The sequence below is a fragment of the Calypte anna genome, chromosome 7 (assembly GCF_003957555.1).
Source record: "Calypte anna isolate BGI_N300 chromosome 7, bCalAnn1_v1.p, whole genome shotgun sequence".
In the NCBI taxonomy this organism is placed as follows: Eukaryota; Metazoa; Chordata; class Aves; order Apodiformes; family Trochilidae; genus Calypte; species Calypte anna.
Genome location: NC_044253.1, coordinates 14696879 through 14713723, shown reverse-complemented (window position 1 = coordinate 14713723; position 16845 = coordinate 14696879). Strand labels below are relative to the sequence as shown.

At 37.2% G+C, this 16845-nt stretch overlaps 1 protein-coding gene across 2 annotated transcripts in view; it reads left to right on the top strand.

The window, feature by feature from the left end:
* The window catches only part of MAP3K2 (mitogen-activated protein kinase kinase kinase 2), a 52791-nt gene extending 36197 nt beyond the window's left edge, over positions 1-16594 (top strand). For both annotated transcript variants that reach the window (XM_030454432.1, XM_030454431.1), the window contains exons 12-17: positions 3176-3382; positions 4116-4264; positions 5790-5921; positions 7187-7316; positions 8189-8366; positions 10374-16594. In XM_030454432.1, coding sequence (XP_030310292.1) covers positions 3176-3382; positions 4116-4264; positions 5790-5921; positions 7187-7316; positions 8189-8366; positions 10374-10599 — 1022 coding nt within the window. In that variant the 3' untranslated portion in view covers positions 10600-16594. The remainder of the gene's footprint in view (positions 1-3175; positions 3383-4115; positions 4265-5789; positions 5922-7186; positions 7317-8188; positions 8367-10373) is intronic.
* Positions 16595-16845: the final 251 nt, after the last annotated feature.

The following is a 16845-nucleotide window of genomic DNA, read 5'->3' as shown; positions in this document are numbered from 1 at the left end:
CTTTAAAAAAATGCCAGATATTTGAGGGTGTTCCTATTAAGAGTTTCTCAAGTTAAATGATTAAATAAAATCCAAGACCAGCGTCTTAAGCAAATAATTAACATTTAGCTGATGAAATCAATTACTGGAATGCAAGGCAACAACTGCTATTCTGGCCACCAAACTAATTTGGACACTAATAACATTGATGCAAGTTTAACACATTAAATTTCAAAAGGAAGCAAAGAGGAGCAGTTGAAGGATGGACTTGGTGTGCCAAGTACTAGATTAGAAGTGGTAAGAAACTTCTTCAAAGACCAGATGGTTTAATTTGCAGTATAGAGTAAGTGCAGCAATAAATGGAATTCTGTTGCAGAAATCATGAAAGTACCAAGTTAAAGAACTGCAAGGCAGCTTTGGTCCAATTCCTTGCTCTAAGACAATCTTAAAGAGGCAAAGATCTGTCCCACTGTCTTCTTAGTAAACTCTAAATTGACTTCTAAAGGTATTGTCTTAAATAACTTCAATTAATGGGCTATTTTATAACTGCCTTTCACAGAAGTTTTCCTGCTAATGAAATTAGTGACTAGTTACTCCATTTTAACATAGTTAAAAATTGGTCATTGCCCGTATGGAACACTACAACACACACACTTCTGTTTTCGATTCTTAGTTCTCTTCTTTCAAGCTTTTAACCTTACCTCAGACATTTTTGCAAGACTCATGTTTTTGGGTTTTTTTGTTTCTTCTCGACTCTTGTAGTGGCCAAAGTTGAATAGAGTATTCTAGCTGAGGCTTTACTAATGGCCAATTCATGCATAAGATAGCATATAACTATAACTTGGTGTATAACAGTTATGTTAATAAATTCCAGAATTACACTTTTACTTTTTTTCACAGTCATCCACCACACTGAACAGCTTGTCAGTCTGTGGTCTATTACAGTTCCTGTGTTCTTTTCTACATGACTTTTAGTCAACTAATTATTTCACACTTTGTGGTTTCTGCATTTAATTTCTCTTTAAATATGTATGGTGTACTTCCTTATTAAATTTCATCATCTTGATTTCTGAATCATCTCCAACTTAATAATATTGTGAATTTTGATTTTTATCTTTAAACAGACTTCCAGCCACATTAACTCAATGTCATCTATAATATTTCAGTGAATTATCATAGAATCACAGGCTGACTTGAATTGAAAGAGGCCTTAAAGATCATCTAGGTCCAGCCCTGCTGCCATGGGCAGATGACACCTTTTATTAGACTAGATTGCTCAAAGCCCCATCCCACCCGCCCTTGAACACTTTCAGGGAAGAGGTAGCCATAACTTCTCTGGGCAGCCTGGGCCAGTGTCTCACCACTCTCACAGAAAAGAATTTCTTCCTACTGTCTAATCGAAACCTCCCCTCCTCCAGCTTTAAACTGTCACCCCTCATCCTACCAACTACTCCATGCCCTTGCAAGAAGTTCCTCCCCAGCTTCCTGTAGACCCTCTTCTGGAAGTAGTACTGGAAGGCTGCTATAAGGTGTCTCCAGAGCCTTCTCTTCTCCAGGCTGAAGAACCCCAACTATCTGACTATCTTTAGAGAGGTGCTCCAACCCTCTGATAATCTCTGGTGCCCTCCTCCAGATTTGCTCCAACAGCTCCATGCCCTTCTTGTGTTGTGGGGGTCCAGAACTGGACACAGTACTCCAGGTGGGGCCTCATGACAGCAGAGTTGAGGGGGACACTCATCTCCCTTGACCTGCTGGCCATGCTTCTTTTGATGCTGTCCAGGACACAGCTGACTTTCTGGGCTGCCACAAGCCAGCTCATGTTGAGCTCCTCATCAACCAGCATGCCCAAATCTTTGTCTTCAGGGCTGGTCTTAATAAAATGTGACTGTGGACAGCCACTTTCCTCAGGGCTGTTATCAGGCTATTCCCTGCCCAGACTGTATTTTTTCTTGAGATTGCCCTGACCCATGTGCAGGACCTTGTACTTGGCCTTATTGATCTTCATGAGGTTGGCATAGGCCCACCTCTCCAGCCCACAGTTGTCCCTCTGCATGGTATCCCTTCCATCCAACATTTTTAATCATAAGTTCCGTACATCATATGGAAGTGACCTGAAGGTAAACTGCTGTGAGTGTCCACTTAAATTACTTTCTTCTTTGGTGAGAAATTGCTAATGTGAGAAATACCAGAAGTCAATGCTCTGAATCTGGTTTGGGCATACCTACTCAGCTGGTCTATTCAACGATTCACCTGTTGCTGTTGGAGAATGTCCTGATGAAATGGGGAAAATGAATTAGCTACATGTGACAAAGGAATTAGGGCTATTTTATTACATTATTATCTCCTTAGGACTTTATAAATCTGCTTAATAATTTATTTGCATTTCTTTCTTAGAATTTAAATTGTCCAGACTAGTATATAAGTATGAGTCTACTTTTTCAAAGATATTTTATCTGCTGCTGTCAGATTTCTTCAGCTATTTCGGAGTCCTGTAGGATAAAACTTCATCAAGCTGACCTAAAAATGTTTGTGTTCTCTAAATATATTCACACAAATTTGTTAATTATCTTGTAATTAGTCTTTTTGAAGTTAGATGAGTTTTGTTTTTTAATTCTAATGCTGTAGCTATCTCTGAATTATGAGTTGTTCATGATTTGGTTTTGTTTTGTTTTTTTTTTTTTGCTTCCAATTTTTTTAATAGTTGTGTGGTCTTCAAGTTGGTTCCATGTGTAGATCTTTCTCTGCATTCAGCTCTTATTAGTTTACAGGATGAAGAAGCTAACCTTAGCACCACTGAAATGTAATCATATTGCTCTCTCTCCTATTTATGAGCAATTTGGTATTTTCATCTTAATAGAACAATAAAAGCAGAGGCTGGACATATTCTTTTCTCCTCTCACAGAAACCTCCAGGTTTCTGAAGCATGCTGATTACATTTCAGAACTGTTCCAGCATTTGGTCCTTATTTTGGTCACTTAAATGTATGCCAGTTTTTGATTCAGGGTAGTTCTTACATACATCTGTGATAAATGTTTCGTTTCTTCTGGGTGGAAAGTTAAATTTCATTATCATGACATCATATCATACGCTGTGATATTGTGACCTACATCATGTGGGATTCATAAAGTATTTGCATATGCACATTGCATAGCAGTATTTTTCAGTAGTGTAACTTGAGTATTCTTTGTCACTGAAGGTCGTAAAACGTTTCCACGAGCCAGAAGGACTCAGGGGAACAACTTCCGATCCCCAGTGAGTTTCAGTCCCACTGACCACTCACTGAGCACCAGTAGTGGGAGCAGCATCTTTACGCCAGAGTATGAAGACAACCGAATGAGGAGGAGGGGAAGTGACATAGACAATCCTACCTTGTCAGTCATGGACATCAGCCCGCCCAGTCGCTGTAAGATACAACGTTTTGTGAACTCTTCTGTAAAACTTTCTTACCTTTCAAGTGTATAACATCAAAACCAATCATGTCATCAAAACACATGCAATTGAATAATGTTTTTACTTCTTTAACAGGAAAAAGTCAAGACTTGTATGTTCATCAGGTTTTTTCATTGCTTTCCATTGCTAACCCTTAGGTAGATTTTCAAGTAGAGTTTGCATCTGTGATAACAAAACACTGTAAAAATATTTTTGATTTGTTAAAAGGACTCAAGAAGGGTTATGTAGATTGCAGTAACTATTTTTGCAGATGGTGGTTATGTTTTCTGATAAATTGTAGACTGTAAGTGATACTGGATTATCTTTGCAGTGGTATTTCAAGAGCAAATATATTCTGTGATGACTTCGGTAGCTGATACATTTTAATCATGGCTCAATTTTTAAAGAAATGGTTTTAAGTTTGTTTAACATGCTTTTTCTGTTTTTCAGATTAGCTGCTGCTTAGTTGTTTTAAGTATTTGTATCTCTACCACAAATTGTTTTATGAATAGATAAAAAGTTGCTCATGTTTTCCATCTTGCAGTATTTTTTTTAATCTTTCTAATTTGTATTGGGAGGTTTAGGATGCATAGACTCTGTTGTTGAGAAATGTAGTCTTTAAAAAATTATTTTCTGTGTATTCCAGTTTTTCTCGATCAGCTGAATAACAAGCTCATTTGAAAACCAAAACATACTTATATTTTCAGCACCACGAGCTCCAACTAACTGGAGGCTTGGTAAACTGCTGGGTCAAGGTGCATTTGGCAGAGTATATCTGTGTTATGATGCTGACACCGGAAGAGAACTGGCTGTTAAACAAGTTCAGTTTGATCCTGATAGTCCAGAAACCAGCAAGGTAAGTGATACCTTAGAGAAAGTTTGCAAAAGAGTTCTTCTGAAGTGGTATGTTCTAGGCTAGACTGATGTTTATTTCCTTGAACAGGATCATGTTTTAAAACATGTATTTTCATGTTCTTGTTAGGGATCAAGGTTTAAGTTTATTTGATTTTAATGTTACATGATATTTTTTTAATTTCAGATATATCCTTGTGCAGTGAGCATACATAATTTCAATTGGTGCAGTCTGTCTCTAAAATTAAGCAATCCATCAAAGTCTCCTCCAAAATAAATAATTATTTATATTTATGGAACTTAGAACAGGTTCCATTTATAAACAGAAAAATTCATACTAATTTAAGTGTTCCTGAAAATAAATTTTCAAGGATATTTTGTCTGGCTGTGAACACAGTTTGCAACTCTTATCTTTCTAATCTGGGGGGGGATTTGGTGGAGTGTTTGGGTAAAACTTTGTGCATCAGGGCTAACTACTACTACTCACTATATTTCTATCTGATGAGCAAATGTTTAACTGTCAGTTTATTATCTCTCTAAAATTGAACTTCTTTAAATACTGGACAGTTGAGAAGAGAAACTATTTAAAAGTAGCACAAATATTCTATTTCTTTTTTTCCCAAACCATACTTGCTGCTTTTTACAGGATGGAAAAAGAATTATTACTTTTCCTGCTTTAGGACTTCCTTCTGCACTGTGGGGAGCAAGGCCAGGGAAACAGTGGGTGTAAGCATGATTGCAGAATTGAGTAGCTACCAGTTATAGTTGCTGCTACTAATGATGTAAGATCAAGGAAAAACCTAAGAATATTTTGTGCTGTAGATTTCTAGTGTAGTTATTTTTGCTAGTTTTTTAAAATGTAACAGAAAAAACTGATTATGCTTTGGAAATGTTAAATACTGTAGTGTCTTCTGTAGAAACAGTTTGTGACTTCACTTGCTATAGCATTTTGTAATGTGAGCCTCTCAGTGTCAAAAAAACTGCCTTCTAACGTCAGAAGTGTGAGATAAAGGGTTGGATGTAAAGTAAGTTTTCATAAAAGACTTTGAGATGAAATTTGGCATCCAGTCAAGTTTGAATTTGTTAGTATTTTTCCAGCATCTTACTGTACAGTTAATTTCATGATACTTCCTTCCTTGCAAAATTTTTAATATTTCATCTGGTTCTAGGGAAAGCACCACGTGTTAATGTTTGTTGTATTTCATTCTTAAAACACTAAGTTGTCCTCAAAGACATTTTTACTGTATAGTCTTTTGTCCTGAAAAAGTTAAGAATTACTTCTAATTATGCCACTACAAAGACTTAAAGACTGTTTTACCCAGTTGTAGGCCTGTGACATGTTGCATAATGACCACTGGCTTCATATACATATTGATATATTCTGTGCTTTGAAACATAGTATTTTGTTACTTAGTTGGAATAACCCTTCATTGTGTACATACTGTCCTCCTTTAAAAAACCCAAAACATTATTACTACATCAAGCATTGTAAGTCTTGCTTTTCTTTTTTTTCTTTTTTTTTCTGTTAGGAGGTAAATGCACTTGAATGTGAGATTCAGTTGCTGAAAAATCTGCTGCATGAAAGAATTGTTCAGTATTATGGCTTCTTGAGAGATTCACCAGAAAGGACACTCTCTATATTCATGGAATATATGCCTGGGGTAAGCAGGAGAGCCAGTCCACTTCAACCATTGTTTCTATGCAGTGTGATGAGCTCCCAAGTGGACAGCTTTTGCAGAAGTGCATGCAGATATTAAAGAAATAGCCAAGATAAAATCAGGAGCCAAAAATGGGTACTGGCGAGTGTTTACAGTAGCCTGTCTTCTCCATTGCTTGCTTGGGTTTTCATAATTACAGTGATTTGTACAAAAGTTCTCTGCATTTGATTTTGGCAGAAGTGGTGCCTGGCAATATCTTTGAAAAGACAACATTATCATTAGTAAATTCTTGAATCTTCCTGAGTTTTAATGTTTCTTTTTGCTGTGCTTCAGCTTGTGCTTTTTCGTAGTCACCATCTTAAGTGATCGATTATTCCAGGAAGATAAAAAGTAGGCAAGATGGGAGTGGAAATAAGTGTGTACAGAAAATAGTCTTGGTATTTTTTCTTAGTGTGGCACCTAAGTACATGCTGAAGGTCAGAAAACTTCATTTTCTCACCAAGTGGGGTCAGCAGAGGTAAATAAAATATGCTTGTGTACATACATAAGCTCTGCATTTCTGAGTAGTTTAAGCACTCTACTGAGACTCCACAGAATAAAAATTGAGGTGTTGTTTTTTAAGTTCTGGGCTTTATTTTGGCAAAGCAGTTGAATTTTTCTGAGATTTGGAGGACAGTGACACAGAAGTGATCTTAGTTTGTAACTATGTGTGACAAAGCCAGGTTTGTCACAAAAATTTGTGATTTTTTTTTTTTAACTACATTTGATTTAATGCTATTTTAAGCCAGGACTTGTTTACCTCTTAATTTTTACATACAGTACTGTCCTCCAGCATGTGGTGTTTATTTTTCTTGACAAGCCTTTTTTTTTTCATGAGTCTAAACTATCCAGGATAAATGACATCTGTTTTGCCCAATTTGAGTAAAACCATGTAACCATACAAGAAGCTGAGAGTGGTATTTGAGGAAAAGTAATGCTGTTCTCTTCTTTTCTGCATCACACTGGAACACTCAGCTGCTTGACAGTTTTAAAGCTAATAGCTTAATGATTCAGTATATGACCTCTTTGTCCAGCCTCCTATTTGTTGAAGTTTGTATTTTTCTCAGTGAAAGTTAAATTGTATCTGTACTTTTAAGTTGATCTAGAGAAATATTGCAACTTAAAATGTCTACATATCAGGCATAAATTTAATTTAAATTCAACTGTAGTATTAGATCACTTATGAATCTGGAAATGTTACATTGTTTTATACTTCTTGTTTTCCATAGGGTTCCATCAAAGACCAGTTGAAGTCATATGGAGCACTCACAGAGAATGTGACTCGTAAATATACGCGGCAGATTTTGGAAGGTGTTCATTATTTGCACAGTAATATGATTGTCCATCGAGACATTAAAGGTAAATAATGGTGCTGTGCACAGCAAATGGCTCTTTAAGGCAGATTTTTTCCTGGTCTTATGTAAAGTGCTAAAATATAATTGTTTGAAATGCCAAAATACTGACTTAAGATCAATAGGACTGCTTTCCATCATTTAATCTTGTCACTGTTGTAACCTGAACAGGAGGGGGGAAATGAACATCTTTGTGATGTTCTAGCAGATTTCTGAAACTGTTTATATAGTATCTGACTGCAAAACAATCATGATATATACCTTTCTGATATTATTTTAGTAATAATTTTACAATATTAAATGGAGCCATTATAAATATATAGAATGTACAGAGGAAAGCATCATGACTCAGTAGTCTATTTCTTCAGAGTTGTTTCTATCAGTTGTATAGAAATTACTGTGCACCTCACTGCTACAATAAGGGACTGGCAAGATGTGACTTGCCAGATCAGATGACTCAGATTTCTTCCATTTTACTTCTGGGAAACTTGATCAAGCAGATGGGTACTTTTTGCAAATATATACAGGTGACTTCCAAGTGCTGCATGAGTAAGTTAAAAGTATGTAGGAAGATGGTGATATACAAAACAGGTGTGTTGAACACAATGTTGTGTTCCCTAAAACTTTTATAACTTTCCTGTTGCTTTGTATAAGTAGTTTTCAAAAAAAGGTTGATGTACCACTGTCGATTTGTGCATGCTTATGCAGATAAGGTTATTGAATTTTTGAATTTTGAAATTCAATTATCTGTCTCAAAAACTAGGCTAATCTTGCATTGTATCACTGAATCCAAATGTCTGTTTAACAATGTTAACATTCTCAACACCAAAATGTTAATGAGCATGTCCTGGATGTAACACTATGGTGCCTTTCTTTCAGGGGCAAATATTCTGCGAGATTCAGCAGGCAATGTGAAGCTCGGTGACTTCGGTGCCAGCAAACGACTGCAGACTATCTGTCTCTCTGGTACAGGAATGAAGTCAGTCACAGGAACTCCATACTGGATGAGTCCAGAAGTTATTAGTGGAGAAGGTTATGGCAGAAAAGCAGATATCTGGTATGTTACGAAAACACTTTTCTACTGAAAGTTGTCATTTCTATAAGAGCATAGATATAGATTAGGAAGAAATTCTTCACTGTCAGGGTGGTTGGGATACAGAAAAAGTTGCCCAGGGAAGTTGTGGAGGCCCTGTTCCTGGAAGTGATGAAGATGAGGTTGGATGTAGTTGTGAGCAACCTGGTCTAGTGGGAGGTGTCCCTGCCAATGGCAGGTAGTTGGAACTAGATGATCTTTAAGGTCCCTTCCAAGCCAAACCATTCTGTGATTCTATGATTTCAGAATGATTTACACTCAACAAAGTGTAAGTGTTCATTATCTGAAGTTGGAGTGTTTCATTCTGGGGTTTTAGCTGAAGAAGGTGGCAAGTGTGAGCACTGACAGCCACATTTGGAGAGTAAACCACTGAAATTTGGGAATTTTTCATTTGGCAGTTTTTCAGCCCCATAAATTTAGGGATCGTCATAAAATCCTTTGAATATACCTTGTATGAATTTAAGATTACCAGACTGTTTGTAAATCTAGGGGAGGTACTGGGTGAAAACAACGTGAAACATTGAATCATCATGTAGAGCAATTCCCTGTAATGAAACCTACCTTTGATACAAGGCAGAAAATGAAATGCTGGTCCTTTAAAAGATGAGCACGTTGGAATGAATTAGCCAGATTTAAATGGGTAGCATGAAAAATAATTTAAGTTGTTAATAAATATTCAAGAATTAAAAAGGGAACAGTAAATTTAAAAAATGAATGATGCATTGTGTAATATGGCATACTCTGACTTGGCTTTAGGCCAATGGACAGATTGTTTCATCAGTTAGGTTCCTCGCACTGCCAGGTGATCTATGAACACACAAAGTTGTGGGTGCGTAACAACAGATATGCATCAGTAGTTGTGATTTGTGTGTTTAAAAATGAAACACATTATATCCAATCAATGACAGTAATTTTAATGTCAGAGAAATTAATATAGGCTACTTCAGATCACTTAGTGATTATTCTGCTATTCTCAAATAACAGAACAGCCTTGCAGATTTCAGACAGTTGACTTACTCAACTTTGAAATATTTCTACCAAGGCTAATGCATGTATTTTGATGGAGAAAATTCAGGTTAAAACTAAGAAAAAATACTTAAGTCTGACTTCTGTCATTCAGTAAATCCTTATTGTGTAAAATAATGTACCTCTTCTCTAACCATAGAACTTGTAAGTACTTTGAAAAACCATAGAACTTCCTAAAAACTGTGGAATTATTCCAGCGAGTCTTGCAGTACTGTTTGTTATTGAGTCAGGCTGATCTTGCAGAACAAAGTTTTTCTGGCTATCCACGTAGCCTTGCTTTACTACATTCTTTAAAAATAATCTTTGCATACAAAGATTGTTTAGGATTTTTTTTTTTGCAAGCCATGTATATTTTCAGTATCCTGAACTACAAGATACCACTGAATTATGGTTTTAAACTTCTCAACCTCCGTGTTATGTTTGTGCATTATTTATTGGCGATAACCTATACACTTCTGATGAGCTAGCAGTATACACAGGATGCTCCCATGTCAGTGTTGCTGTTGCTTTGCATTTCCATTAGGCCTTAATGAGCAAGAAGGCTTTCAAGTGCATTCAAATCCTGCAGGTGTCTGAAGAGCCCAGGTACAAGGGTCGTGCAGCACTTGGGGCATGTGTCAACCTGCTGAGCACTGAAAAGCAGCAGTGACACAACACAGTTGGTATCACCTGGAGAAATACCCAATTACTGCTTCACTAAGGTGGTGGCTTTTGGCCCGGTGAAGTAATAAAGCAAAGATGTTGGTAGTGATTTGCATAATTTTGAGATAAAGCATATAGCTGTACATGAAATTTTTTTAAACACCTGTTCTACTAAAGTTGCTCCGTAGAGTTAAGTGGACACTATTTATTTGTGGTATTTCAGTTGCTCTCTGCTATTTCTTGTTTTCTTAGGAGGTCATGACTCTGTTGTAATCTGCTGTTCCACTTCTGCCTCTGTTTCAGGAGCGTAGGTTGTACAGTGGTAGAAATGCTCACTGAGAAGCCCCCATGGGCAGAGTTTGAAGCAATGGCTGCCATCTTTAAAATTGCCACTCAGCCAACCAACCCCCAGCTGCCACCTTATGTCTCCGACCATGCTCGGGATTTCTTGAAACGGATTTTTATCGAGGCCAAGCTGCGACCATTTGCAGATGAACTGCTAAGACACACGTTTGCACACTATCACTAACAGCCTGCCTCGACTTGGCTTGCATCTACTGCATTTGTTTTCTATTTGACTGCACTTTTATTTTTATTTTTTACAAAAAAAAAAAAGAGAAATAAGACAAGAGAGAGAATATTCTCTTGAATCTTTGTTTCACTTAGATTGTAAACAATCTAAATTTTGTATCTAAATGAGAATCTTCTCTCCCCTGCTCCTTCCAGGACTAGAACTTTTTGTTTATATAATGTACTGATGTGGTTCATGTAGATAAAGCACTTTAGTACATATTTGTTCTTTATTTAAGGGAAAAAAAAGAAAAAAAAAAGACATGCTTGGACAGTCAGGAACTGTGTGACTTTTTCTGACACTGCTGACTGACTCAGGTTGCAGGGAAAAATAGACATGCAGCTAAAGGACAAGAAGGTTACTTCTATGTAATTCTTCTTTATCTTGTAGGTACTTGCAGCAGAGAGTTCTAACTTCTTAATATAATTTATCATTTTAATCAGTTCCTGGATTTTACAGTTCAAGCTGGAACATGCTGGAACAGCTAACCAAACAGCCGGAAGAACTTGGAACTCTTTGCGCAGCGGCGTGTCTGACCAGTACTTCTATGTGACCAAAAGAAAATAACAAAAAATAACTCAACACTGATGTACTAGTTAGAGGGTTTGGTGTAGAACTCTTGTATTATCTTAACAGGAAAATAATAACAGGTGAACAGATCATGGACCCAGACTGCTAGGAACTCCTATACTGCAAGGAAAAAATTTCTGTAGTAGACAAGAGTCAGCTGTTGGATGTAAATAGTTAGGAGAATGCCTCCTGCTGTATCTGCCAAAGAGAACTTCTGTTGCATAAGCTTGGAGGGAAGACGGTTATCTTAGGTAAGAACAATTAATGATGATGAGAGTCATTTCTCCTTCACAACCCCCTGAATAGTGTCAGGGGAAAGGGAGTGACTAATCCTTGTGTAGTATATGAGTTAATTCAGAATGAGCTATAAGAAAAAAAACATTTTCAAAGCTGTCATGAGGCGCTAGGATGGAATGTATGTCAACATCAAGTGCCTGAATAATATAAAATTCTTCCTGTTACGCACTGAAAAAAAAGTTGTTTTAGTAGCACAGGGCAGTCATCTAGGATGTGTTGAAAAGTCCTAAAGTAAAGTTAGTATAAATACAAGCATCTTTTAACACCAGGAATAAGTCACTGAGAGGTAAGACTCCAGTTGTATTTTAAAAAGGTAGCAATGATGAATCCACATGAATAAGAAGGTACAGCACAAAAAATGGTATGAAGAACAGGCCAAAAGTGCAAAGAGAGCCAGCATGAATACTCCAGCCCAGTAGTCCGGATGTTTGGTGTTTGTCAGATTTCCAGTTGTCATAAAACCATCACTTTTGCCATTTCTGAAAAAGTATAATGAAAGAACAAAACTAATACTCTGAAATACTGCTTCTCAGTTGAGAAGTTCAGCTACTGATCAGGTGTAGTGAGTAGCTGACTTTTCACAACAGAAAAGTTAAACTCGTATTTTTGTAGAACACAACATAAACATTTTAAAAGGGCATTTTGAAATAAACTACTGGACTATAGACCTGAAATAATGCATACTGGTTTGGATGATTCATTGCTTGGTTTTGCTATTTTGTAAAGGCAGAGTGGGGTGGTACTATGAACCCTGTGTGCATTAACAAAGCTCTACCTGTTTTGCATTTTTAGGGAACTATCAGAACTATGAGGTGCATGGAAATAGAAAAATAAGCTTATCCATTCCCATAGTAGTTCACTCATGAGATTTCTGAAATAACTCTGCTAACTTCCAAATTTTACATTAGAGCATAAGCAGGAATATGGATCAATCGTAATTATTTTACCTACAGTGGAGTAACAATGATTTTTTTGAGGCCATCTCTCCTCTGGCTGAGAGTAGTGGCTTCTTTGGTTTATGTGAATATTTCACCCAGCTTACCATTTTCTCAGTCAGGGCACAAAACTGTGCCAGCTTTTCTGAGCATGGGAAAAACTACTCAGATCACAGAAAGTTTAGAAGGCTGAAAGGAAAGCCAGCTTGTACTGACTTTTTTGCTTCTCTGTCACTAGATAAAAGCTATGAAAACAGCCTTTAAGAATATTTGGTTCATACTCTGTGTAAAGGACCTGTGCTTTATAAGCAATATTTAGTGACAGCAGGGATGGGAAGCTTAATGTAGAGCCTAATATTTTGTGTAAGTAATTTAAAGATCATAAAACTGAAATTATTGATTTCAAGCAGATTAAGAAGATACAGAAACCTAGGTGAAAATGTATATAAAAATCAGTAGTGGACAGTGATATCTGAAAAGGTAAGGAAATTTTATATTACCAAAAAAAAAAAAAGGACATTAAAGGGAAAATGTAACCAGGTTTAGCTGTAGCATTCGTAACATTTAAATATAGTATTCCAAAAAGAAGCTGCACTCTCTGAAGCTTGAAAATTTTCAGAATCTAGTGTTCTTATAATGTGTCCTTTTTGTGAGACAGTGCTGGCTCACGTATATTGCAATATCACTTCATTGTGATTTTTAATAACTGAATAATCATGTTTGCTGCTTTTGTGCCTTTTCTAAAATACGGCATTCAGTCATGACAACGGTAAGCATCTTGGAGCCAGGAAAAATAGAATTTGCAGAATGCATTTTCCTTAATTTTTTTAACATATCAGAAAGGTACCAACAGAAAGACAGTGCTTCTTAAATGAAGATGACCTTTGCCATTTCCAGTGATTCAGGTAAAAGTTCATTAATTTAACTAAGATGAGGTTTGCACTGTTGGGTTTGGGTTTTGGTGTTTTGTTTTTTTTTCACCCTATGAAGAATTTGTCTGCTGATTTAAGTAGATATTTATCAATGTAGATGTTTTGAAATATAAATAATTATGAAGCTAAATCAGACTTTTATTGAAAGGTTAGCTAATATTAATCCCCTGTTGGGGCAATGTAGTAAACCAAGCTGCATTAAATAACAGTACCTCTGTATACAATGTCTGCAGAACACGTTGTATGATACTGAACAAACCCCTGGTTCTAGAATTCGAGAGTGTGCATGGAATTATATGCTTAAAACACCATTGGATAAGGGTTGCGGAGCCAAGATCCCTGCTCACAACTTCTAATATCTTATAAAGATACCAGCATTTTAGAATCATTAATTATTCTTAATTGTTGAATACAATTCCTAGAAAATGCAATGAAAACAATGCTGTAATGTTGTTCTTTAAATGCCACAATGAAGCTCTGCTCTCAAAAAATAAGGATCAAGGTTCACAGTGAGCATGCATATTTTCAAAGGATTTGCCTGCTAATGACTTTTAGTATTCTCTTCATTGCACGCTATTAAGTAAGAAAAAGTTAAGCTACTTCTTTGGTATGGTTTTAATAGTGTAACAGTCCTGTGAGATTGAGCCTGAAAGTTTCAGTTGAGCTAGAGCAAGTTGTTTATTTGTAATTAACTGCAGGGTTAAATCTACATTGGCTTTTTTCTTGACAGTTTAAAATTTTAACTTCATTTGCTGTTTGATTTGTAGCTGGTTTTGTACTGTCCTTTCAGTATAACAACGAAGTTTTGTGTTTTTTTTTTTACTTTTTTTTTCCTTTTGAATGGTATGCCTTAATTGAAGTATGTGACATTCCATGTCACCAAAACAGCCACAGAGTATGTTTTTTTTCAGTGCTCAAACCAGAATTCACCTAATTCATTGAAAAGTGGACTCAAATTATGCTCTGCTGCTGACATTGAAATTGAGAAGTTTACAAAGGGACTTTGGAAGCACTTCCTGTGCGAACGCAGGGTTTGTATTTGTGTTTTGGAGAAGGTACACTGGTGTACATACCAGAAAACTTACTTTTCTGCACTTAAAAAGGTACTCTTAAGAGTCAAGGTGGAGCTTCCTAGCTCTGGGTCCTGGACTCTGCAGTAAACCCAGAGTGCAGCTTAAGTTCTTAATGGACTTGAAGTCACAGGCGGTACATTTGTGAACATGGTATACATTGAAAATTGTTTACTTTCAGTACACAGGAATAATATTATGTGTCTAAGCAAATCAACAGATTTCTCAGTGTAGCCAGCATTGTGCCCATGAAATTCTTTCCTGTGCCTTTTGGATAACCCTGATCCTGCCATTGTCTTGACTGAACGCCTTGTAGCACCTGTAGGTACAGCACAGTACAGCAAGCCATTCTTTGGGACAACACAGAGCAATGTCTTAACTGCAGCTTTGGAGACCTGAGCAAATTGGTCAGATCTACAGTAACTTATTACTCTTACTTCTTACTCTTTAATCTTGAAAGTCTTTGTCATGCATATAGAAAAGCGTAATGTGTGTGCTTGAATGTGAGTCCCTATGGTGTTCCTGGAAAAGCAAAAGTATTACTGCCAGTATCATTTCCTCTTGCTGGTAACTTGCTGTCTTGTGTTAATGACAAGTCTGCAGTGTAAAATGACATAAAATTACCAAAGCTTTTCTATCCCCATATATACATATAGCCAAAAAGTGAGATTTCATGGATTAGTACTGTTACTTATATATATCCATCAGTAAGCTATTGCTAACAGCATAAAGCAGGTACTAGTGAAAAGTGATAGACACTGCCCATAATTAAGAGATTTGGGTGTTCGTAGTTGCTGTTTTGATGTGCAGAATTCATGCCAGCATTAAAACTAAGAGTTTGCCTTTTAAAACTCTTTTTAACTTTATCGTACTGTTGTTACTCTAAAATTAAAGCATAAGCTTGGTGACTAAACCTGGTGAATTTACTCGCCAGGTTTGAGCTTTGGGACATTTAAGGGACGCCGTGGAGATGAGTAGATTTGTGACTGAATTGCTGTGTGTGCCATAGTCAGAACATTTCACAGTCAGCTTGCTGGGACACCCAGCTGTCACCCACAGCTACTGGGGTGTCAGTGCTGCCTTCAGGAGGAGCCACACACACACCCCAAAAAGGCAGCAGGCAGAATTGCCATCTGCTGGGGTTTCTGAATCCAAATCCTTGATCAGAAACAAAGGAGCTCCTTTATCTTTTTATTTTTCCCCACTTAGCCCTCACAGTTTATTTTTCATTCTAGTTGGCATCGCTCCTGAACAAAGGTGTGAGTTTATGTACAGCTTTATAGCAAGGTCCCATCACTTGCACCCAGGATGCTGCAGGTTCCCCTGGCTGGGGGTGATGAGGGAGCAGGGCTGCCCTGCCCCAGGGGTGCTGCCAGCCCTGGGCACCCTGCCCAGCTCCCCCTCCTTCCACAGCCCAGGAGGATCCCCCACCTGCTGGCACTGAGCCCCCCTGGCACCCTCTGCAGCTCTGGGCCATGCAAAGCTTTGGCTTTTCTCTAGGGATATACACGTGTATGTTTTTGAGGGGTAGATGGGATGGAAAGAATTAATTTGTCATGTTTCAAAGCACCACTCCTCACAGTCACAGCTTTGCCTAGGTCTCAGTTTTCATAAACTTACTTTAAATGGAGAGCAACTGGATTAAAACACATAAAATTTTATCTCATGGTTCAGGTCTTAATTTGAGTCCACCAATGAGGACACAGGGTCAGGGTTTTCTGTCAAGAGATAAGGAAAAGGATACTCAATTCCAGAGTGGATATTCATGGGAAACACTTTGGAGGGTTTTCCTGTCTTTTACTCCAGAACTAGACCATCCTTTTCCCCAGAGGTTGTACTGTGTGGATTTAAATCCAGGGATTGTGTTTTCTTTTCTGAGCAGGCGTTAGATTGTCAGTTCCCTGGGGTTTGTTTCTTGTATAAAAGATGGTGTCATCCTGAAATTGGAATGGTTTATTAGCGCGTCATGTCTGCATCTCAGACCTCACAGGAGTCCTGTAATGTAATAGCATTGCAATCACACGGAGGAGGCTTAGATGGATTGGAGTGTAGGCTTTTAGTCTTCATGAAGCTATGAAGAGAAATTTGTAAGTTTACTCCTGATCTAATGTACATTTTTATGTAGCCATTAAATTCTCTATTTAATCTATCAGTTTCTCACTGTAAATGTTTTTACTCTCAGTTGAATGCTGGGCACAGTTTGTAATGTATGTACACAAAGGTGTTTTTTTCTATCAACGTTGACTTTTTTGCACATTTTTGGAAATATTTAATTTGTACACTGATTTAATACTCTGACCAATTGTTGACGGATGTATGAGAATCACGTGTGTGTGCAATGTACTACTGTCTGGATGTATGGTTTTTTTATTACTTTTGAGATGTTGCTACCAGTAACTG